Source organism: Ceratotherium simum, chromosome 32 (genome assembly GCF_057802395.1).
Source record: "Ceratotherium simum simum isolate JZ-2026a chromosome 32, ASM5780239v1, whole genome shotgun sequence".
Lineage (NCBI taxonomy): Eukaryota > Metazoa > Chordata > Mammalia > Perissodactyla > Rhinocerotidae > Ceratotherium > Ceratotherium simum.
Genome location: NC_141931.1, coordinates 17,546,154 through 17,571,732, shown reverse-complemented (window position 1 = coordinate 17,571,732; position 25,579 = coordinate 17,546,154). Strand labels below are relative to the sequence as shown.

The following is a 25,579-nucleotide window of genomic DNA, read 5'->3' as shown; positions in this document are numbered from 1 at the left end:
GTGTGAAACCTTTCCCAATCAAGCAGAATCAATTTCCTTGTGCTCAATAAAACTTTATGCAAATATCTATTTGAGCCCCAAACATATTTTATTGTGATTGTTTTTATGTGAGCATATTTCCTTTATTAGGCCTTGAAATATGAAGAGGACCTTATTAACCATTATAAACTTAACTTATGTCACTTACCACAGTACCTGGCCCAGGTCACATCTAATAAATACTTGTTAAAATCACATTACACAATATATTGAAAACTGAGACGAGTGGGACAAGTATCTAATTTCTTTCCACTTTCTCTATTCCATCCTATTACTCTCTACATTTTTCTCACTTCATTTTCCCTCTATCTTCCTATCCTCTCTCCTGGGCAGGTTGAGATTCTTTAATAATTTATATTGTTTATTAAATTTAAATTATAGGAATCTCTGCCTTCAGTCATGACAAGTACCTGGTACTAGACTAGCCCCTCTCCATAACAACTATAAAACTGAAAAAAATATATGAAGCAATAGACAACAGGCAGACCAAGATTGTGATCCTTGACAGAAAGAAAAGGTATGAGGTGGGACTCTTGATTTCCTTACTTCTTTACCTGGGCAGAATTTTCTGACCATAGCAGTTTGCTGAAGCCCAAGCAATGAATGATAGTCCTGTTGAGCTGAGGAAGCAGGGATCAGAGTTTAGGGATGCCAAAAGAGCTGGAACTCCAAGGAAATGCTCCAGCAAGGAAGTATACAGAGAGGAGAACCAGACATCTGCGTTCGTTATGAATTCTTGCGTGAGCCTGGGCTGGGCATACATGAGGCGAGACTCCAAAGGAATGCCAGAGAGTAGCTGCTACTAGGTTGGAAGCAGATACACGATACTAGAGATCAGGGCAATTCTGGGAGACTTTGGAGTTCTCTCCCAATCAGAATAAGGACACCTCTTAACACTCCAGGCATCCAGCTGAGACACCAGAAAGGCCACACTGTAGCAGTGAAGACCCTGGCCAAGAGTAGGCCTTTTCTACAGCTTCCCTACCGCAGTATAACTCTGTGTCTTGACAAGACCTGCAGGAGTGAAAAAACATAGAGATTGAGACCTACCAAGTTAGAAGGGCTTAGGAAACACCTAGGGATTTTCACAAAAGTGACTTAACAAATTAAAAAAAAAATGTACACAAGTACAAGGTAGTCAGCTAGATACTGAATTGCCAACAAGCTTCAGATGAAGATAAGAGAATCCAGTCTCTGCAACATATCATTCACCATATTCAGTGTAAAACCGAAAAATTGCTACTAATGTAAGTAAATGGAGAAATATGAATCATAGTCAAGAAAAAAATGTGGTCAATAGTGAAGAAAAATGTTGTCATAGTCGAGAAAAAATTGTAATCTTGTGACTTGAAGATACCAGATGTTGGATTAGCAAAGACTTTAAAGCAAGTATTAGACATATATTCAAAGACTTAAAGAAAAACATAGTCTCAATGAGTAAAAAAAAAAAAGGAAACTATTAAAAAGAACCACATGGAAATTCTATAACTTAAAATGTATACTAATTGAGACAAAAAATTCATGGATGGGCTTAATAGAAAATTAGAGGTAGAAGAAAGAAGGTCAGTGAACTTGAAGATATACCAATACCAATTATTTAATCTGAAGAAAAAAGAGAAAAAATCTGCAGAAAAATAAAGAGATTCTCAAAAACATAGGAAAAAAATAACAAATAGTCTAGCACACATATAATCAGAGACCCAGAAGGAGAAGAGAATGAGAATAGGTCAAAAAAAAAAAGAAAAAAAAAAGAAAGAAAAAAAGTAATAGTGGCTAAAATTCTCCCAAATTTAACAAAAAACATCAAATTAGCTACAAGGAATTTAGACTATCCTAAGCAGGATAAATAAAAGAAAGTCATACTTGGGCACATCAAACTATTGTAAAACAAATACAAGGAAAATAAAGAAGTTAGAGAAAAAGGACACATTACACACCAGGAAACCATTATATGAATGACGGCTGGATTCTAATTAGAAACAATGGAGGCAAGAAGAAAACAGAATACGTCTATAAACTACTGACAAGAAAAAAAGATTTAAATATCCAGCAAAAATATTTTCAAAATGAGTGTGCAAAAAGGACATTTTTAGACAAACAGAAGCTGAGAGAATTCATCACTAGAAGATCTATACTACATGTAATTCTAACAATGTCCATCATGCCAAAGGGAAACGATACCAAAGGAAAATATGTATCTATAGGAAGGAATGAAGAACACGGGAAACGGTAAATAATTGCCTAAATAGAAAGATTGCTTTTTCTTCTCATTTTTTCCTTAAAAGACAATTAATTACAACTAAAGACAACTAGTATTTAAAGCAAAAATACTAGCAAGGTGCAGTTAATAGTATAAATAGAATTTAAAAATATAACTAAAAAAGCATAAAGAAGAGGTCAGACAGAATTATAGTATTGTGAGGTTATTACATTTGTGAAGTGGGAAGAGGAGTGTGTGAAATATGAAGTGTTAGGTATGAAGTAGAAGGGCATGAAGTGTGAAGGAGTGGCATATTACCTCGAAGCAGACTTACTGATAAGAATGCATATGGTCAGCCCTTGAGCACGCACACCAAAAAAGAGGTATCATGAAAATGCCAATGAAGGAAACAGAATGGAATACTGAAAATATTCTGCAAACCAAAAAAAAGACGAGAAAGTAGCAAGAGAAGAAAAAGGGCATCTATGAAAAATCCAAAGTTAACATCACATTCAAGTAGTAAAGGACTAAATTCTGTCTGTCAAGATTAAGAACAAGACAAATATGTCTAATCACATCCTTCCTATTCAGCATTGCACAGAAAGTCCTAGCCATTGCCATAAGGCAAAGAGAGACAGACAGACAGAGAGACAGAGAGATATTGAAAAGGAAAAAACAAAACTCTCCTTATTCACAGATATGATCATCTATGTAGAATATACTAAGGAATCTACTAAGAAATTACTAGAAGTAATAACTGAGTTTAACAAGATTACAAGATACAAGATAAGGATACAAAAATCTATTTAATTTGCAAATATTGGCCAAACAACAGGAAAATAAAATTTAAAATACCATAAAGCACATAAAATAACATAAAACACTTGATAAGTTTTATGGAAATATGCAAAAACTCTACAGTGAAAACTTTAAAACATTGCTGGAAGAAATTAAAGAAGACTTGAATAAATGGAGAAGTAAAATTTGTTTATGGATTTGAAGACTTAATTTAAGATGCCCTTTGTCCCTAAAATGATCTGTAAATTCAATACAACCTCAAATCAAATTCCCAATAGGTTTTGTTTGCTTGTTTTTTAGTGAAAATTGAAAAGCTGACTCTAAATGTATTTGGAGGGCTGGCCCGTGGCTTAGCGGTTAAGTGCTTGCGCTCCGCTACTGGCGGCCCGGGTTCGGATCCCGGGCGCGCACCGACGCACCGCTTCTCTGGCCATGCTGAGGCCGCGTCCCACATACAGCGACTAGAAGGATGTGCTGCTATGACATACAACTACCTACTGGGGCTTTGGCGGAAAAATAAATAAATAAATAAAATTATAAAAAAAAATAAAATAAAATAAATGTATTTGGAAATGTAAAGGATCTAGGATAGCCAAAATAATTTTGAAAAATCTGGAGGATTTATACTTCTTGATTTTAAGACACACTATAAAAATTACATAATGTCAAGTAATATAGTGTCCTATTGTTATAGAGATAGATATATGGATCAATGAGATAGATAGAGATTCCAGAAGCAGACCCAAACATACACGGGCAATTAATTTTCAATGATATTACAAAGGCAATTCAGTGAAAAAAGGAGAATCTTTTCAACAAATAATGCTTGAACAATTAAATATCATTTGCTAAGCAACAAATAAACTTGGACACATAACTTACATGAAATAGAAAAATTAACTCAAAATGGATCTTAAACATAAATGTAAAACCTCAAATTATAAAACTTGCAGAAGAATGCACAGGGGAAAATATTCACAAATTTAGTTGGCACAGATTTCTTAGACAAAATACAAAAAACACTAACCATAAAAGGAAAAAAAGGACATATTAGACTTCTGCTCTTCAAACCATACTATTAATAAAAAGAAAAGGCTAGCCATACACACTGGGAGAAAATATTTGAAACACATTTATCTGACAAAGGACATATTTGTATCCAGAATATGTAACACACAACAATAATAAGACAAGTAACACAAACAAATATGAACAAAACCTCACACAAGAAGATATATAAATCATCAATAAGCATGTGAAAATGTACTCAATACTATTGTCACCAGGGATGTGCAAATTAAAACAAGAATGAGGCACTACCACACAACTATTAGAGGCTAAAAACGAAAAGACTGACAATACAAGGGTTGGCAAAGATGTGCAGAAAGGGGAATTCTCATTCATTGCAGGTAGGAATACAAAATGGTATAACCACTTTGGGAAAAAAGTCTGGCAGTTTCTCACAAAATTAAACATAGCATTACCATATGACCCAGAAATTCTACTCTTAGGTATTTACTCAAGAGAACTGATAACATAAGTCCACAGAAACACTTGTACACCAATGTTCATAGCTGCTTTTCTCATCAAAGCTAAAAACTGGAAACAAGCCAACTACCCAAAAACAGATGAATGGATAATCAAATTAGGATCTATCCATACAATGGAAGGTTATTCAGCAATAAAAAGAACTACTTATAAATAGAACAACGTGAATAAATTTCAGAAGCATTATGCTAAATGACAGAAGCCAGACATAAAAGTGTGCAAATTGTGTTCCCACTCCTATTTGCCTTTGAACAGGTAAAACTAATCTATAGTCGTAAGAATCAGATCTGCGGTTGTTGAGATGGAGGATGTGGAGGGATCAGTCAAAGGGACACTAGGATACTTTCTGGGATGAGAAAAGCATTTTCTATCCGGAACGGAGTGGTGATTACATGGATACACACATTTGTTAAAACTACGGATGAATTTTACTTTATGAAATTACAAAATAAAAATCTATATTGTTTTAAAAGTTTCAAAGTTCTGTGCAAAGACAGGTTGAGTTCTCTAAAAGAAATCCAATAAGTAATTCAGATATTCTATAAATAATAAATAAAATTAAAATAGAGAAGTAAAAAAATATTTTTGAAGGTACACTTGCTATAAATATTACATAATAGATTATTTAATATTAAAATTTGATTGTAGTTTTATGAGATTCACATGTCTAATTTTATAGAGAGAAAAACAATGGTTCTTTGAACTTGATGTATGTATTTCTTGAAAGGTTAGTAACTCCTCTTATCTAACATTGAAGTCTGCACAATGTTTATCTTTTACTCTCTTGACAGTACAAATGGCTCTTTCTAGAATAATATTAATACTGAGAAATGTTAATGCTAGGCTTTGGTTTCCTCTTATGCTTTGCAATAAAGCACAAATAATTAATATTGAATATCTTCCCATAAAAGGATATTCATGTGTTGCCACGATGCTTATTACATCAATACGAAATGCAAACATAAAAAGGCCTTTTGTTTATATCTTCTGTTGCCAAAGGAAAACTCATATCCAATGGTAGTTTGCCTTTTGTTATGGTCTAACGACATTTACAAAGAGATGAAGAAGAAAAGAACATTCCTTCTATTCACTATATTCAACTGAGCTAGCAACGGAAAAGCACATTTCTGAAGATCAGAGACAACTACTAGCAGGCCTCACATATCTTTCTGACCAATCTCAGGGAAAATAATGTAAAGAAAGAAAAGAGAAAATATACAAACGTCCTTTGTGAACCATGACAAAATCACAACACTGTATTTTTCTGAAAATCACAATGCATCTCTGCCTCCACCAAGCACTCTCGAATACGTTTTAGTAACATAGCATTCAGCTCGTTTTCAAAGGGAAAAATCCAAAACATGGATAATCCTCCAATCCACAAAGGAATGATGATGTCAGTCCCATCTGACTTGGGTGACAGGAATAGGATCAACTGACCCTGCGGAGAGCAGAGTGTATCTCCTAGGGAGGCTCTAGTTAGGGGTAACTGCTCCACGGCCTGCTTTGCCTTACGCAATAACTTACGGGATTATCCAGTTACAACAGGGCTCAATCTATAGGCAATGCTCTCTGAAACCATTTATGAGACTTTTTGTGTCTGCACGAATCCATATGACCTCAGATTTTCTAGATTTGCACTAAATAGTCAACCCAGAAGCCATCATCTGCTTCTATTGGCATATCTGGTTTAATATTCTTCCAAGTGAAGATAAAAATGACAGGTTCAACTTCTCCTTTAGAAAGAAGCCTCCCTAACCAAAATCTAACATTTTGCTACAATTCTCTGCTAAATGGTCACAGTCATGGCTTTCTCTTTTCTCTCGCAGGTGACCAATTCAAATGACTATGAATATAAGCTAACTCACTAAAGCAGTAATTGTAAAATTGTACTTGGACATCTGTATTTATATTTTAAACCTGGCACAGTCATGGTGCTTTAAAGCTTTCATGTAATTTTCACGTAGAATATCTCATTTTATTGTCCCCAACTATGTGAAACAGCCAGGTATTATAACTTCCACATTTTAGAGAGGTGCAGATGAGGGATTTGAGGTTCCTGGAGGTTAAGTTCTGAAAATTGCTGAGTTCAGACACAGCAAAGATAAAATTCGAACCCAAGTCCTCCCTTTCCAAATCCCATGGCCTTTAATAATCCCGGGTTTCTCTATGTAGGAATTGTCGACTTAGAAATGAAGGTGAGTAGAAGACTAGGAACATCACAATTAAATGTTTTGTTTAGCATTTTCATTCTAAGGACTAAGAAATATAATAAATTAAATAAGACAAATCTACTGAGCTGGGAAGTGCTGGGATACCCGTATATACAAAAATATGAGAAAATACTGACGTATAGGAAAGTAAATCTTCAAGAGATCAACAGACTTACCAAAAATCTTTTCCAGGGGGAAAATATCTGAATATCTCACAGCAGAACATATAGAATTCAAGGTGGATAGAAAGAATCAGAGAGGTCTGTGACTTGCCCAAAGGTTTTCAAGTTAGTGCCAAGGTTGGGACTAGAACCAAGACTTCTGACTTCGCCTTCAGCCTTTTATTCATCGTATCATGGAAAGTACTTTCCACTCTGAGCAGTTACAGTCCAATCCCCCTACATCTCAGTTGTAATTCTACAGCAACTTATGCGCTAAGACTTGACTCTCAAAGTCTCTGATGAACTGCAAAGTTTCATTAGAACCACTCGAATTGTTTGGTGAAACCGCCCCCAGACCTATTTGAATAAGAATTTCTGGATGCGGCCCTAATACCTGAATTGTAACAAGAAAATCCCACCCCAAGTTTCTTATGAACACCAGAGTTTGAGAACACTGCTCTACCAGATTGAAGCTTTAAAATAGAAACAAAACTCTCGGTATTCATTTCTTCTAAAGAAACCCTCTTTCGCCCTTCTGGTAATCATTTCTTGACTTCTCACTCTTAGATGCCTCTTCCCGGCTCATGCCAGGAGAAATGGTGAAAAACAGCACTAAATACCCACTGAGGGGTAGGTGAGAACTCTGAGCTGGGAATGAGGAGGTTGGGAAAGCCCACTAGGGCCTAGTTTTAACCCTGCATTAATGTGGTTCTGATACTTCCTGGCTATTTCCCCTGAATAACTGTAAAGCTCATAGCTTTGCAGAAAGTATGAAGAGTCCACGACACTTCTACCATAGCTCTGACCTGAAAATTACCAGCCACACTATGCGCAGTTGATCTAGAGCATTTCCAAGAGCTAATCTAGACATGGTAAAACAAAGGGATTAGATGTTAGGACTGGATTGTTTTGGTTCAGCTTCTAAACCAACTAGCTGTGTTTTCTTCGGAGGATAAATTCAATTCTGGATTTCAATTTCCCTCATTCAAGAAATAAGGTAATTGGACTAGATTAGTGTTTCCAACTTTCTGACACACCATAAAAATACATTTACATCAATCACGCACACACACAGATACGCAAACAGATTTCATGAGGTAACACCAAACTTTGATAAATTCTCATACTTTCTATCCTTTTCTTTTCATTCCAATCCATATTTTTAAAAAATGCAGGTAGCAACCTAATAAGTTAATTTCACGACTCATTATTGAATCATGAATATTTCAACGTTTGGAAAACACTGGACTACATGTTTTATAGGTTTTCTTCTAATGTCAAAGTAGAAAATGCATCAAATACATTTTGCTATTCTTTCTTATGCTTTCAAAAACCCCTCTTGGTAAGATTATATTAATATATATGCAGTAGATGTTAATAGAATATAAAATGACAATTTAAATTAGTAAAGTTAACTAATCAATTATATTCTCTCAGAATTCAAATGTTTTGTATTTTAAATTAGCAAACATGTAAAACCTAGTTTCATAATCAGTTACTAAGAAATTCTTAAGAGGGGCCGGCCCTGTGGCTTGGTGGTTAAGTGCGCGCGCTGCGATGCTGGTGGCCCGGGTTCGGATCCCGGGTGCGCATCGAGGTACCACTTCTCCGTTCATCCTGAGGCCGAGTCCCACATACAGCAACTAGAAGGATGTGCAGCTACGACATACAACTATCCACTGGGGCTTTGGGGGGAAAAATAAAATAAATAAAATCTTTAAAAAAAAAAAAAAAAAGAAATTCTTAAGAGCTTCTACCCACAAACATTTAGCTAGTTCTTTGTTTCTGTTTCCCCAGGCATATCTGGATGAAGGCAGAAAAAGCGAGGAGGGAGGGAGGCAAAGAAATGACCAGAAGCGGATCTCTTTCCTCCCAAACACATATTTAGGGGCTGACATCATAGTTCGAGGGCATGAACTACAGATGGGACAGTAACTGGACTCAAGTCAGGAAATTTAACCTTTATCAGATGAAGACAGGAAAGACTTCAGCCAAGAAACTCGCACCTGCTGAGCCAGGAACTAGAAATCGACAACCAAATACCGTCATTTTTGCTCTGAAAGTAATGTCTGCTAGAGCAGTAAAGTAGGATGAGGGCCAATGACTGAACTCCCATTGATCCTTTTCCCTGACACTGTTTTATTCTGCGGAAAATATCGAAAATAAGATGACAACTGAAAGGAAAGCATCCTAACGCCTCCCCACTTCCAGGAGGGCAGCTCACCAGGACTCAGCCTGCCTGGAGGGCTAGCCCACTGCCTGGCTGTCACCAGCCCAACCCCCACATCAGTCTCCTGAGCCTCGCCCCTCTCTGAGCAAGTCCTGCAGGGGCCACCGGCAACCATTCCTGAGAACCAGTCACTCCCATCTTGATCTATGGGAAATTGAGGCAGGCTCCAAAATGCTAAGTCGAGGGTGCCGTGTGCTTCCTGGATCCAATCATCTATAAAGGCTCTTTAGAATATCTGACTGTGTTAGTCAGACTGATGAGTTCATCCAGCAAAAGGCAGGCACACAGTGACCAGCCAGGCTTGCCAAGGGACGAAAAGAAACCACTCTCTCATCTGTGATTTCAGCCCTGTCTGGACCCAACAGAGGCCAAAGTAACGATTATCACTCAGGGGGGAAGACTGGAGAGTCTCTGCGTTTGCCACCTTGGGATGCCTTTCTCTCTCTCTTTTTTTTTTTGGTTAGGAAGATTAGCCCTGAGCTAACATCTGCTGCCAATCCTCCTCTTTCTTTGCTGAGGAAGATTGGCCCTGGGCTAACACCGGTGCCCATCTTCCTCTACTTTGTATGTGGGATACCTGCCACAGCATGGCTTGGCAAGCAGTGCATAGGTCTGTGCCCGGGATCTGAACCCCAGGCCGCTGAAGCGGAGTGAAGAGTAGTGGCCAGCCGCTCTGAGAGGAAATAGATGAGAAATTGGGTAGGGATTCTGAGTGGGAGATTTTTTTTTAACTTTATTTATTTATTTATTTGGGGGACGAACACCTAGGGATCTCTGGATGCAAGACTGTGTCTGAGGGAGCACATCCTGGCACAGGAAAAGCTCCCAGTACTTTCTGAAGGGAGCACTAGTGGATCGCACCATACTTCTGGGGCAATCCGGAGGCTGTGAAATGCTTGGGTAGCTCAGTCACTGTATGTCTACTGTAGGTTTACGCTGGATAGTATTTCCATCCATTAAATATCTTTCTAAATATGATGCAAAAGGAAAATTCAGATTCTCTAGAAAGGTACACATCCCAGGTGGGAACATGAGCCTAACGAAACATGATGCCCTCATAAATTCCGTGGGCTTTGGGGGCTGAGGGCATCTCGGGTTTACATGTGACATCAAAGACCCTGCTCGCAAAGGATATTTGTTTCCTACGCTGCATTTGCAAAGAGCAAAGTAATGATGAGAACTAAATAATAGGAAAAATACGATAAAAGCAATAAATGCCGAAAAGGTTCAATCTCATTAAATCAAACTTAGAAATGTATATTTTGCCAAGAAATCTTCCATTTTCTGCTATAGAATTCCATGTAGTAGTCTCATTCTTATCTACGATTGCCCTTTTTCTAATTTCTTTTTTTTTTTTTTCCAGTGAGAAAGAATAGCACTGAGCTAACATCTGTTGCCAATCTTCCTCTTTTTGCTGAGGAAGATTAGCCCTGAGCTAACACCTGTGCCCATCTTCCTTTACTTTATATGTGGGACACCTGCCACAGCATGACTTGATAAGCAATGTATAGGTCCACACCCAGTATCCAAACCTGCGAACCCCGGGCCGACGAAGCAGGTTTAACCACTATGCCACCGAGCCAGCCCCTCTAATTTCTTAAAATAGTATTTGGTTTCTTTGGTAACTTTATATTATGATAGAATTTTAAACTTACAGAAGAGTTGTAAGAACTAACACCCAAATTCCCTTTACCAAGATTTACTACACATTTGTATTTTGCCCCCATTGCTTTCTCTCTCTCTTTCTCTCTCTAACTTGCTCACTCACTTAGTATCTGAATCACTTCAGAGTGATTTGTAGACTGTGTGTGTCTTTATCTCTAAAAATATCAGTCTATACTTCCTAAGAACAAAAACATTCTCTTATAAAACCACTGTACAATTATCAAAATTCGAAAATTTAACACTGATACAATACTCCTGTCTAATCAACACTCTTTTTATTTATTTTATTTTTTTTTTTTGCCCCCAAAGCCCCAGTAGATAGTTGTATGTCATAGCTGCACATCCTTCTAGTTGCTGTATGTGGGACTCGGCCTCAGGATGGACAGAGAGGTGGTGCCTCGATACGCACCCGGGATCCGAACCCGGGCCGCCAGCATCGCAGTGTGCGCACTTAACCACCAAGCCACAGGGCCGGCCCTCAACACTCTTTTTAATAAGGAAGGCACTGAAATCACTACACTTTTTTCTCAATATATATAGCTTTCATTGCGTGCCACTGGTTTGGGGAGGAAGCATTCTCATAGTACTGTCTTGTAATGGAGTAAATGAAACCCAGTATACAACGCTGTTTTGTCACCTGCTGATTCATCGATTGCTTCATAGCTTATTGAAAAGCCTTCATAAGCGAGGTCAGAGTCAGCCACAAATATGAGCATCAATGAGCTGGTGCTGCTGATCAGAGAGGGCGGGATCGATTTTCCACAATATCTATTTGAAACCGAGAAAGAACACAGGGTTAAAAACTTTTAGTACACTTGAAATGATGTACCAAAAATTAGGACATGTCAAAACAATAATAATAATGTCCCCTATTAACCTTGAAAAACAAATATATGTCAGGCACAAAACATTTACAAAGTTGCTGGAGATCATCCTATTCATGATCACTTCCCTGAACTGGTTTTATGTGTGTGCCTAGCTGTGTGACTTGTCATGTATAAAAAGTTTAATGAAATTAGAAGTTACAAGCTAGACTAGGTTGCCGCATAGCCTATTAATGAACTTATTAATAGAAATGTAATAAACTTACACAACAAAGGGAAACCATATATCACAAACTCACTGAGCACAGACTCTAGAGTCAGCTCTATCACTTAGAGGCAATAGGACTTTAGGCAGATCATTCAACCTCTATGCCTCAGTTTTCCCATCTCTAAAACAGGGATGATAATAGTACCTATTTCATGGAGTTGTTTTGAGAATTTTATGAGTTAATATACTGTGTATAAAGGACTTAGAACAGTGCCTGGTATAGTAAGCCCTATATAAGTGGAATCTATTATCTTTAAACAGCTGGCCTATGCAGAGGTAAGAGTTTGAGTATCAAGCCATGTCAACTTTTTCCTGAATAAAAGCAATTTTACTCAGAAAAAATATTCTAGTAATGCTAAAAGTAGAGTTGTAATAAAATACATTACGCCAAGAGCTTTTTTCTAGAGAAACACTTGTAAGAAGAAGTTGACTAGAAAATAGAAATCTCAAATCAAAGCACATTTGGTAAAATTAGCCAAATGGAATGACAAGCAAAAAACTACAGAGAAACCAAAATAAGAGGAAGTGTTGAATATGGAAAATGGATGAGTTAATTTCTGACAGAGAAAAAGAAAAAAAAATTGGTATATAATACCACTTCAGTGTTAAAAAAAAAGATTTAATATCTTGATCAAAATAAAGGTAGGTGAATTAATTAATATTTTAAATGTATATGTCCATGTCAGCCAAATTTGGGCAAGATCATTATAGTTTATGCCATTCAGCAAAAACTATGTATTTTGTGGTGATTAGGGGTCAAGTACCATAAAAAGGAAAAGAGAAAGAAGAAAGTTTTAAAAATGAAAGATTAAGATAAGTACGAGTAAAAAATGAAGAGGGAGAATAAAACTAGGAGAAAAAATAAGTTTAAGAAAATAATGGATAAAGAAAAAATATTTTAAAAATAGATGAGAAAAAAATGAAAAGCAAGAAGAAGTAAAAAAGAAATCAGGAGATTTCTGTTTCCAACAAAGATGTAATAACAGGGGCTAAATGTAACCTTGCACCTGGAACAAGTAAAAGTCTGGACAAAATATATAAAACAATGTCTCTCAAGACCCTGGATATCAAGTAATGAAAGACAATGACTCTTTAGAGACAAGAAACAAGTGAGTTTAAAAGCGAAACTGGAAATGATCAAACTGTTTCCAAGTAACTTAACTGCATCCCCAAACAAAGCTCAAAAATACTTACAGAATACAATAATGTCCAGTGCACAAAAACACAAAATTTAAAACATCTGGCATCCTATCAATTATTACCAGGCATGAAAAGGAGGAAGAAAGTATAACCCATGATAACAAGAAAAACTGATCAATCAGAACATAGCAAGAAACAACACTGAAGGCTGAATTAGCAGGCAATGACATTAAAATAGTTATAACTGTGTCGCACAAATTTAAGAAGCTAGAGGAAAACAATCATGTGTAAAGTAGAGACATGGAAGATATATAAGATGGCCCAAATTGAACTTCTAGAAATGAAAACCAAAATGTCTAAGATGAAAAATATACTTGATAGGATTAATATCAGAATAAGCATTGCAGTAGAAAATATTAGTGAACTTGAATACATAGCAATAAAAACTTCCCAAAAGTAACACACAGAGAACAAAGACTCAAAATCAAATGAATAGAGTATCAATGAGCTTTGCGGGACAATATCAAATGGCCTAAGATACATGTAAGCAGAGTCCCCAAAGGTGAGTAAAGACAGAAAAGGTATTTCAAGAACTAATGGTCAAAAGTGTTTCAAATTTGATAAAACTATAAACCCTCAGATCCAAGAAGCTCAACAAAAAAAATTACGCTGAATGAGAAAAGCCAGACAAAAAAAGAGTACATACAGTATGATTCCATTTTTATATAATTCCAGAACATACGAACTAATTTACAGTGATAGAAAGCAGGTTAGTGGTCTCCCAGGATGGGGATAAAGGCAGAAGTGAGGAATTATAATGGGCAGGAAGAAAGTTTGGGGGATAATTGATACGTGCATTATCTTGATTTTGGTGATGCCTTCAACAGTATTTACATACGTCAAACTTAATTACTAAAGGCCAAGGCTACAGAGTTGTGAGTAGAGATGTAGATATGGTCATTGAGAAGCATGTTGATCTCATCTGGTTTTTATAACACAACATGGTGGGTTTTAACATCCTTCACTGAAGCAGGAAAGCAAGAAAGCAGAAAGTTTTTGTGTTAAACAAACAAAAACAAAATAATCTCACCTTCCGAGAAATGTCCCAGATCCAGGATCATAAATTTCCAGATAGTCATTTGTGCAGTTGTAATGAAACTCCAGATGAAAGCTCTCGAATGTCAAATGAATCAGGTAGCCAGGTTGGACTAATATATACCAGGTACAGTTGACACCATGGGGGTAGATATTTGGATGGCCGGGACTTTGAATGATTCCTGTTGACTCTGTAAGAATTTGTCCACATGCTGTTGAAATAGAAATAATAATAATCATCAGAACATGTAACCAACAAGTTACCTGGAATTCAAAATAAAATATTCTGATCATAACCTCTTAAAAACTCAAAAAGAAAAATCTTCCTTATATGCCACTTAACCTAGTTTTTCTTCTATTAATTGACATCAATTAAATATTGATATGTACTAATTAGGAAATATATATTTTCCTTGCCTTTGAGTGTACTTTAAAATTTTTACACTGTAGATGACTATCTATAGTGTAGATGAATTTTATATAATAATTTATTTCCATTGTTCACTTATTCTGATACAAGCCCAAGAGGTAAAGCAGGAGAAAGAGACAATCTCTTACCCAAATCTTCAGTACTGAATTTAGCCATGAAACCGTGATTTTCAGTAGAAGAACTTTTCACAAACATGACATAAAGAAAATTGTACACGGATGATATAAGTGAAGGTATGTCTGTGCCACAATATTTTTTATTTTCAGGAGAACCCAAAATGGAACTGCTACCAATCTAAGTAAAAAAGACATATTCAAAATTATTTTGTTGGCTATTTTATTTTGAAAAACTGCTTCAAGAATAATTATTTCTGAAATTTTTCTATTAACATAGTAAAAATCAATTTTAGAACATTTAATCAGTCCAAAAGAAATTCCATGTCCATTAGCAGTCACTCCCCATTCTTCTCAAACCCCAACCCCAGGCAGCCATTAACCTGCTTTCTATCTCTATAGATTGCCTATTCTGGACATTTCAAATAAATGGAATCATATGATATGTGGTCTTTGTGATTAGTTTCTTTTAGCATGTTTTTGAAGTTCATCCATGCTGTAGCATGTGTCATTACTTCATCCTTTTTTAACATCACATAATATACCATTGTGTGGACATACCATATTTTATTAATCCATTCATCAGTTGATGGCCATTAAGGTTGTTTCTACATTTTGGTTACTAGGAATAAGGATTGTACAAATTTTTGTGGGGACGTATATTTTCATTTCCCTTTGGTATATACCTAGGAGTGGAGTTGCTGGATCAAATGCTAACCTTGTGTTTAACTTTTTGAGGAACAGCCAACCATTTTCCAAAGTGGCTGTACCATTTATGTGCTCACCAGCAGTATATAAGTGTAAAAGGGATCCAATTTCTCCATATCTTTGTCAACACTTGTTACTATCTGATTTCTTGATTATAGGCATCCTAGTGGGTATGAAGCAGTATCTCATTGTAGTTGAATTTGTATTTCCCTGATGATTAGTGATGTTGAGCATCTTTTCATGTGCTCGTTGGCTATTTGCATATCTCGTTTGAAGAAATATATTTTCATATTCTTTGCCCATTTTAAAAATTAGGTTATTTGTTTTTAATTTTGATGAAGTCCAATTTTTCTATTTTTTCTTTTTTATTTGTGCTTTTTGTGCCGTATCTAAGAAGGCGTTGCCTAACCCGAGGTCACAAATACTTACTCTTACGTTTTCTCCTAAGAGTTTCACGGTTTTAGCTCTCACATTCAGGTCTATGATCCATTTTGAGTTAATTTTTGTGTACAGTGTAAGAAAGGGGTCCACTTTCATAATTTTGCATATGGATATTCAGCAATATTTGTTAAATAAACTATATTTTCCCATTGAAATGTCTTGGCGGCCTTTTCAAAAATCATAAAGCTATGGATTTATTTCTGGATTTTCAATTCTGTTCCATTGTTCCATATCTTTATCCTTACTCGAATAACATGCTGTCTTGATTACTGTAGCTTTGTTCTAAGTTTTGAAATTGATAAGTGTGAGTCCTCCAATTTTGCTGTTCTTTTTCAAGAATGCTGTGGTTATTCAGGTTTCCTTGTACTTCCATATAAATTTTACAACCAGCTTGTGAATTTCTGCAAAAGTACCAGCTGGGATTTTGATAGAGATTGAATTGAATCTTTAGATAAAATTTGGGGAGTGCTGCCATCCTAACAACATTAAGTCTTCTAATCCAAGAGCATGAGATATCTGTCCACTTATTTAGGTCTTTAATTTCCTTCAATGATGTTATGTAGTTTTCAGAGTACAAGTTTTACAGGTCTTTTTAAAGATGTATTCCTCAATGTTTATTCTTTTTTATGCTATTATAAATGGAATTGTTTCCTTGATTTGATTTTCAAATTGTTCACTGCTAGCGTATAAGAAAAGAAATGACTTTCATATTTTGATCTTGTATCCTGCAACTTACTGAATTTTTTTATTAGTTCTAATAGTTTCTGTGTGTATGTGTGTTTATTCCTTATGATTTTCTATATATAAGATTATGTTATCTGTGAATAGAGATAGTTTTACTCCTTCTTTTTCATTCTGGATGTATTTTATTTCATTTCCTTACTTAATTGCCCTAGCTAGAATTTCCAGTATAATGTTGAATAGAAGTGGTGAGAACAGACATCTTTATCTTTTCACTGACCACAGGGGCAAAGCATTTAGTGTTTCATCATTAAATATGATGTTAGCTGTGGGTTTTTTATAAATGTCATTTATCAGATTCAGGAAATTCCCTTCTATTCCTAGTTTGTTAATTGTTTTTATCACGAAAAGGTGTTGAATTTTGTTAAATGGTTTTTCTGCATCTGTTGAGGTAATCAGGCAGTTTTTTTCCTTTATTTTATTTTACATTAACTTATTTTTGGATGTATACCAATCTTGTATTCCTAGGATAAATCCCACTTGGTCATGGTGTATAATCCTCTTTATATGCTGCTGGATTCAGCTGGCAGTATTTTGTTGAGGATTTTTTTCATCTATATTCATAAGAGATACTGGTCTGTACAAACTAGTTTTGTTTCATGTAACTGATTTGATGATAACATCAGACAATATTTTTAATAATACCCAACTAAATACAAATATTCAAAGGTGTTTTACTCTTACCTCAATATAATCTGTATCACAGTGGGCAGAATTTCCAATTTCAAAGCTAGTGAAGTTGAGAAGAACTACTTGGCTTTGAGGTTGGTGGATGGTCCACCTGCAGATCTTTTCTCCTGGATACACGTTAGGATAAAAGGGTGAGCGAATGACCCCTTCTCCAGTTAATTCTCCTCCACAAGCTGTAAATATGAAAATGATAGCAGTGTTTGTCCAGAAATAAAGGATTCCTGTCCTCAATTTATTGCAAAGTCTGATTCTGCATAAGGATATAATAGAATGTGACATTACTATTCAAATTATTTTCTTGCCACTGGAGGACATAAAATGACTAAATTATTTCAAGAAATTAAAATGTTACGGGCCGGCTCCGTGGCTTAGCGGTTAAGTGCGCGCGCTCTGATGCTGGCGGCCCGGGTTCGGATCCCGGGCGCGCCCCAAGGCACCACTTCTCCCTCCAACCCGAGGCCGAGTCCCACGTACAGCAACTAGAAGGATGTGAACCTATGACATACAACTATCTACTGGGGCTTTGGGGGGAAAAAAATGAATAAATAAAATCTTTAAAATGTTACAATCAGGCAAATTAGACATTTAAAAATTAAGGTAAAGTTTTCTTACCAACTTGATAAAGAGCTCTGAAACCAACTCTTACAACAGAAGCATCTATTTTAAGCCTGATCCAGATACTATTAGTAATGGATTTAATGTGAGACAAGGTTTCATTGCCACAGACTTTTCCAAGTAATGTTTCATCATCTCGAACCTAAACAGAAAAATAAAATAGATCTGTAATCCTAACCAGCAAAACTGCCTCGGCAATGGTAGCATTATTTGGAGATGGGGAAATGGCAGATTCAAAATGAGTTATAATCTAATTTGGGTTACATATTTACATTATATTTGAAAGTAGTCAGTGGGTAATTTTTTAGCACAATGCAATAACACTAAATGATAACACTAAATAAATAAATACTGACAAAATCTTTAGCCAAAAAAAATCCAAAAGCATAAGAATTTTTAAAATTTTCTCCTAATAATTTCCACAATGTCAGAGGAAATAAATTTATGATTTTAGACTATTTAGAAAACAACAAAATATGAGAACACAACATATCAAAATATGCAAGTTTCTGCCAAATCTGTAATCAAAGGAAGTCATAAACTAAACTGCTTTTATTATTTAAAAAAAGACAGAAAAGTAGATGAAAGAAAGAGAGAAAATCTAAGGAGTCAACTTAGAAAATTGGAAAAAAGTATTAAAATGAGGAATAATAAAATAAAAATAAAAGCAAACAATGAATAAAATACAAAAGAAAGTAGAATTCATGAACACATTCAAGAACTATTTTTTGAGGGAATATGGGGGACGAGGATATAAAAGACACAACTTGGGCAATAAAGATAACAGAAAATATAAAGAAAAAAGAAAATAAGCACAAATACACAAAATTAAAAACGACAAAGGTGAAACAAATACACAGATACTGAGGAATTTGTTTAATATGATAATCCTATGTACAACTCTATGCTAACATAGTTGAATGTTTGAAATGGTTATTTCCAGAAAAAATATAAATTACTGAAACTATTTGAAGGAGAAGAAAAATAAAATCTGAATAGACAATAAGCCATGGATAAAATTGAAAACATTATCAATCACTTCCCCCCCAAAAAACTCCCAGAAGATGCTCTACCTGGTAAGTTATTTTAAACTTTTAAGGAACAGATAATTCTCATATAGAATTTGTTCTAAGGCACCCTCAAACATGGAACAATTCCCAACTAATTTTTCTCAGAACCATTTTACCAAATCCCAACATAGGTAATACAAATGAAAACTATAAATTAATCTCATCTATTAATATAGATACAAAAATCCCAAACACAGTTCTAGAAAAAGGAATTCTCTCCCATGTCAGGCTTATATACCAAATCAAATATGAGAATAAAAGTAATGTAAGAATTGTTTGAAATTAAAATTTATCAATTAAGCTCATCAATAAATCCAATAAGGTAAACCATATACTTCCATAGATGTCAAAAATTTTGTTAGCATTCCTATTTATTAGAAACAAAACTCTTAGAAAGTTAGGAGCAAAAGAAAATTTCCTTCATATAATAAAGACCACCTATTTTAAGTCAGTAGTCAATATCTTACAGTGTAGCTAGTGGCCATGAGCACGGTCTATGGAGTCATATAGAACTGGGTTCAATTCCCACCTCTGTCACTTACAAACCTCCTCCCTTAACAACCTTGAACAAGTTACTAAGTCTAAGCCTACCTCAAGGGGTTGTGGAAGCAAATAGATAAAACAATAGTGTGAAGTCCTTAGCAAAATGCCTAGTAATAGAAAATGGGGGCTAAAGAATAGCTATTGTTATTCTTAACATTTTTTAAAGGTGAAACACTAGAGGTTTCTTACCAAAATCAGGAATTCCATGAATATATATACATACTACCCCTGTTATATAGAATTATCTTGGAAGATCTAGCCATCCAAATATTAATTCCTTCCCTCAAGTAACATTATCAAGGCACCAATAAATGCCAGGGCCTGTGCTGGTGATAACACTGTGTAAGACAGTCTGCTCACAAGGAACTTACAACAAGCAAGCACGTTTCTTTAAAAGCATGAGTGTCATGTTTGGGAAGCTGCAGGATGCTGTATTATTACTTAAGAAAACGATTCTCAATAGGTACCACAATTAGGCATTTTGGAAATCTGTGAAGGCACTTTTTGTTTTTATTTTAATTATTAACCCAATCGTGGTGGGGCACTCTCGGCATTTAGTGGCTGGAGACCAAAGATACTAAACACCCTGAAATGTGAGAGACAGTCACCCGCAACAAGAATTCTCCTACGTCCTGTGTGGCCTTCATAAAAGTGACAGTTCTGTGACTAAATGTAAAATCTAGCTCTATTCTGCATACTAAACACAAAACAATTTTGCCCAATTTTAATACCCACTGGATTTTCCAGAATTACAAACAGAGTGTAAATAGAAAGGAGTTCTTTTTTTCTTTTTTGCCTGGAAATCTGCCAAGAGTTGGTCACCATTTCAGAAAATTTGTCACCAACCCACACAACCATGTCAGCCTGTGTTTGTGCTGTGGCATTCAGAGTGATTCAGGGAGCAAATAACTTACTACTTCATTCTGTCTTCAAGTACAGCTTGCCCAGGCTTTTAACATCCTGAAATAAATATATATATTTTTTTTTCTTTACTTTATTTCTCCTAAATCTTATACTTACAACTTTATATTTTTTTACATAATGTGTGGTGAGGTTATATCATGTATGAGTTTCACTTCAGGATACTCAAAGGGTGATACAAAAGGTCTTAAAGTGTAGAGAAACTTTGAGTTAACCAAAAAGTCCAAACTCTTACAGGGGATTATGGAATATTTCTCAACGGAAATAAACTTCAAGCTGAATTTGAAAGATTATCCAGGCCAAAGGGAATGGGCTATAAAAAGGAAAATTTTATAAGTATGATACTCAAAGCTAGTGGGGATATGGTAACACAGTTACTTCCATCCGTATCTGGCAGATGTATAAATTTCTGGAAAATAATTTGACAATATCTATCAGGAGTCTTAAATATGTTCATAGTTTTGGACCCAGTAACTCCACTTTGAACGTTGTAACACAAGGAAATCATCTGAGAGACAGGCAAAGACACACAAGGATCCATATCGAAGTATGTTCTATAATAGCAAGAACTGAATATATTCCAAATGTCTAAAAATAGGAGGGTGACTAAACTATGGTACAGCCATATGACAGAGTCTTACACACACATTAAAAATCACATGCCTCTCCCCTGATTCATACCCAACCAGTTCTTTTCCATGAGCCGTTAACACAAATTTCACACACCGTCGTAAAGTTATGCTAACCAAACAGCAAATTTCTCAGGGAAGAGAAAATTTCTGTATCATCTTCAGCATCTAACACAGAACTTTGCCAACATGCATTTGAAAAATGCTTGTTGATTTGTTACTTTTAAGGCATGGTATGACGGTTCCATTTTTATTAGAAATGCAGACATATACTACAATTCTTGGAAACCATAAAGAATGAAACACGGAGTAAAATATCTTCCTGCTCTCTAATTCTCCAGGGTTCCATTCTCTTCTGCTAAGATTGGAGTCTCTTTTTTCTATTTTGCCCATTAGAAGATGACAAGAAGAAAGAAAAATAGCATCAGAGCAAGCTAACTGGGCCGTTCCCCTGGGCCTCACTAACAAAATTCAAGGACCTGAGCAAGGAGAAAGGCAGCTGCAATCCAAATGTTTTAAAAGGAACTTATAGGGCTCAAGGGCCCTAACCCGAGAAGTACAATTGATTTTGGCTGCGTTTCTCTCTCTGTGGAAATGAAACCTTAATAATTCTGAAAGCCTATATTCTCCCTGATCTCAGACATGGCGATACCTTAACCACAACGTATTTGAAAGAGATATTCAACTAGAATTCATCAAATGCTCTAAAGTGACCCCAAATACTGTTGCAGCACATCCTGCATTCAATATTCTAGGACTTGTGAATTCGCACCCTTCTCCCGCCACCCCAAGAAAAATCTCCTTCCTTTGTGCTTGTGCACTGAGATAGACTGTATTATTTTTCCTAATTATTCACATCCCTCCTTGTAAGAGGACTGAACATCTCTGCTCATTGCCATGTGACTTGTGATGCCTCCCCATGCAGAATTAATACTAATCCCTCCCATTGACTGTGGGCTTGGCCATAGGTCTTGCTTTGCCCAGCAGAATCTGAGCAGAAGTGAGGTACCAATTTCCAAGTAGAAGCTTTGGGAGTCACTGCATGATTCAACCATCTTTTACTTTCCCCCCTCCCAAGACCAAGAGCCTGGGTCCCAGAGACAGATGGGACAGGGAACAGATCAGCAGAGCTGCCACTGACCCAAAACCAACATGTTAACATGAGCAAAGCATAAATGTACTTGTTGTAAGCCACAAAAATTTTTTGTTACTGGTTTTGATTTGTTTTATTGTTGTTGCAGCATAACCTAGAGAAAGATGACTTGTATTTGAACCTGGTTTGTATTAACAAAGAGTTTTTCTTAAAAAGTCAGGTGAAGCCATGCCGTGGTCACTTGCGGAGGTGTCACATCAAATTCATTCTTTATAGAGGATCACATTTGCAAAGAAATGACAACTAATTTAAAATTCTAGTATTCTGAGGACCAGGCCCAGAGTTTTCATCACTTGCCTTATTCATCCAACAAACATTGATTGTTTCAGGCCCAGAGACCCAATACATAACTTGTGACCCACAATTTTTGGCCAATGGAATAGCACAAATGGCTTCTGATTTTTACATTCATCAGATTGAACTAGTTCCTGAAGAGAAACTAGTCACAAAAAACAAAAAATAAAAGAACAGAGTTCTTATAAAGAAACTATTTCCTGTAGAAAGAGCTAAAATTAACTGGGCTGAAAAACACAGTTTATATGAAATTTTAAGTGTGAGATCTAGAGCCCAGTCAGTAGTAAGCTTTAACATCTGGAACGGATCAAGTCCTAAAGCCACATCTTAATGCGTGTGCTCACTTGTTTGTATCTGCTATGTATCCAGATTTGTTTTTATATAACAATTTCAAAACTCTATTTTAAGTATTAAATTTTTTTTTAATAATTTTATTTTTTTTTTCCGCCCAAAGCCCCAGTAGATAGTTGTATGTCATAGCTGCACATCCTTCTAGTTGCTGTATGTGGGACGCCACCTCAGCATGGCCAGAGAAGCGGTGCGTCAGTGCGCACCCGGGATCCGAACCTGGGCCGCCAGTATCGGAGCACGCGCACTTAACCGCTAAGCCACGGGGCCGGCCCTAAGTATTAAATTTTAATTCAAAGCAAACCAAATATGCCAGCACTTAGGCTTGGTCCGTACAGTATGGACCCAACCATACAGTAGTGTTTCACATGTGGCTTTTTGTGATGTAAGCTTCAGGTTGAAATGCCCCTTAGCTAAATAAAGACTTGATCCTGGAGACCAGCCTGGGTTAATCTGGGGGCACAGGAGGGGGATGTGGCCCCACCAAATGAGACAAAATAAAGGGTGAGGGATAAGAGACGAGAGAAGTCAAACGGGAACTAAAAATTATTTTCTTAGGTTATCATCCTTCGTTATTCATTATTACATTTCATGATTTCATAGTTGAAATTTTAAAGCTTTTTATGCCCCACGAAACAGTGCCACTTCTAATATCTCTATCAATAGAGTAAACTTAGCCTTCGCCTGATTTTTTTTAAATCTGCATTTCTAAAATCAGGCATATTTGTCTAGTTTTACCTAGAAGTAAGTTCCTACATGATTGCAAACTCCAATATGTCTCTTCTCCTCCGATCTTTTCTCTGCCCCATCATCATCGTCAGAGCCATCATTATGTTAACTTGTAGTATTCATTCACTGGCGTGCTAGGCACTGAGCTAAGAACAGTCTGATTGTTTTCCTTTTTGTTTAGCAAAGCTAAGTTCTTTACTTCCATCTACAAAGCTCTACAAGATCTAGCTCCTGCCCAAATCTTGTTTCTCTCTTTTTCTTCTTTGTGATTCCAACCATACTAGTCTATTTTCATATTTTCAAGTTTTTTCTCAAATCGGTCTCTCTGGCTATGTTGGCCCCTCTACCTGGAATCCTCCTTCTCTTGGCTCTTTGCGTTGCTTCTTCCTTCTCATCTTCAGACCCAAAATGTGACATCCTTAGGGAAGCTACCTCTGACCATTCAACTAAAGCCATTAGCTCTGTTATTTTCTCTCAGAGGACTGTTTCTTTCTTTCCCAATACTTTTTCCAACTTGAAATTATGTAGTTCTGTTTTGTAGTTAGTTCTTTAATATCTATTTTACACACCCATCCCCTAGCACAGTGCCTGGCATCTAAGTTGTTTGATAAATATTTAGAGAATGAATAGATAAACGAATGAATGACCTCTTTTAGTCCTTGTGAGAAGAGTAATATTACTATTCCTATTACAGATGAGGAAACTGAGGTTTACTGATGTTAAATATCTTGCCGTTAGTAAAACAGAGAGTTGAAGTCCTTTATCATGTTTCCTTGCAATATTGGTTTCATTTCTATCAGAGAGTACTGGCCTCCTCTCCATTTGCCCTAATAGTCTGTAGCGTTCTTCATTGCTTCCCTTTCCATAACCTGTTCTTCTCACTTACTGCTCTCCATCTCACTTGTTCCATTAGGTTTTTGGTCTCCATGGGAGCACGCAACTCCTTCACATACAGGAAGGATCTATTCTATACAACCTCTTGCAACTCCAAAACTAGGTGATTCTACCATCTCAGTCTTTTTCCTGGCTCCCACTACACCCACCTGTAGAATAATTTCACCTGAGCAATGGCATATTTTATCACTTCATTAAAAAGCACCAGGATGGCCAAGTAATTGTGGAAAAACTGTGTTGACCACGACAGAGCTAAGAAACTAACCAAGTGTTTCTAGTCTCTGCCAAAACCCCGAATCCAATATGCTGAAGAATGCAAACTATTGAACATCTCCCCATTTCCTTTTTTTCCTGCCACCTCTGGAAAGTTATTTCTCTGAACTAAAATTAATTTCTTTTTTTTTAAAGATTTTATTTATTTATTTTTTCCCCCAAAGCCCCAGTAGATAGTTGCATGTCATAGCTGCACATCCTTCTAGTTGCTGCATGTGGGACGCGGCCTCAGCATGGCCGGAGAAGCAGTGCCTCGGTGCGCGCCCAGGATCCGAACCCGGGCCGCCAGCAGCGGAGCGCGTGCACCTAACCGCTAAGCCACGGGGCCGGCCCTGAACTAAAATTAATTTCAACATGTACTTAACTGGAAAACAATACTCCTCAGTCCTCACCATACTCTGGTGTGTTTGCTTGTGCTGTTACATTCCGGCTTCAGTGGTCAGAGGTCTTATTCCTTCTCCGCCATTTGGGTTTATACCCTTAAGAATTTTTGTGTGACTCACAGCCATGAGACTGGCCAGTACGTCCCCTTGAGGGTAACAAGTATGTTCAGGCAGATCAAAAGTCATAGCCCTCCCTCAACCAACCCCAAGGCTGGAGCTGAATAGCTTCAATGTCTAACAGAGCGAAAGGAAGTCCTTTGTGAATTTGAATTCATCTAAAGACGTGGAGATGTGGGAATGCTGTGCAGGGCCAGCTGGGAGCGGTGGGGGTGGGAATAGAGGGAAGGAGAGAGGGAAGAAGTGATAAAAGGTTCAGAGGGAAGATAGATCTTCAGGGTTGCGGCTTATTGTACTCTCCCACTC

The 25,579-nt window shown here is 36.5% G+C and overlaps 1 protein-coding gene across 1 annotated transcript in view; it reads right to left on the bottom strand.

The window, feature by feature from the left end:
* CUBN (cubilin) overlaps nt 1-25,579 on the bottom strand; it is a 256,070-nt gene that overhangs the window by 193,312 nt on the left and 37,179 nt on the right. The window contains exons 18-22 of the mRNA XM_087420786.1: nt 17,917-18,061; nt 17,299-17,477; nt 14,740-14,905; nt 14,177-14,393; nt 11,492-11,622 (exon numbers count right to left, since the gene is read on the bottom strand). Coding sequence (XP_087276912.1) covers nt 11,492-11,622; nt 14,177-14,393; nt 14,740-14,905; nt 17,299-17,477; nt 17,917-18,061 — 838 coding nt within the window. The remainder of the gene's footprint in view (nt 1-11,491; nt 11,623-14,176; nt 14,394-14,739; nt 14,906-17,298; nt 17,478-17,916; nt 18,062-25,579) is intronic.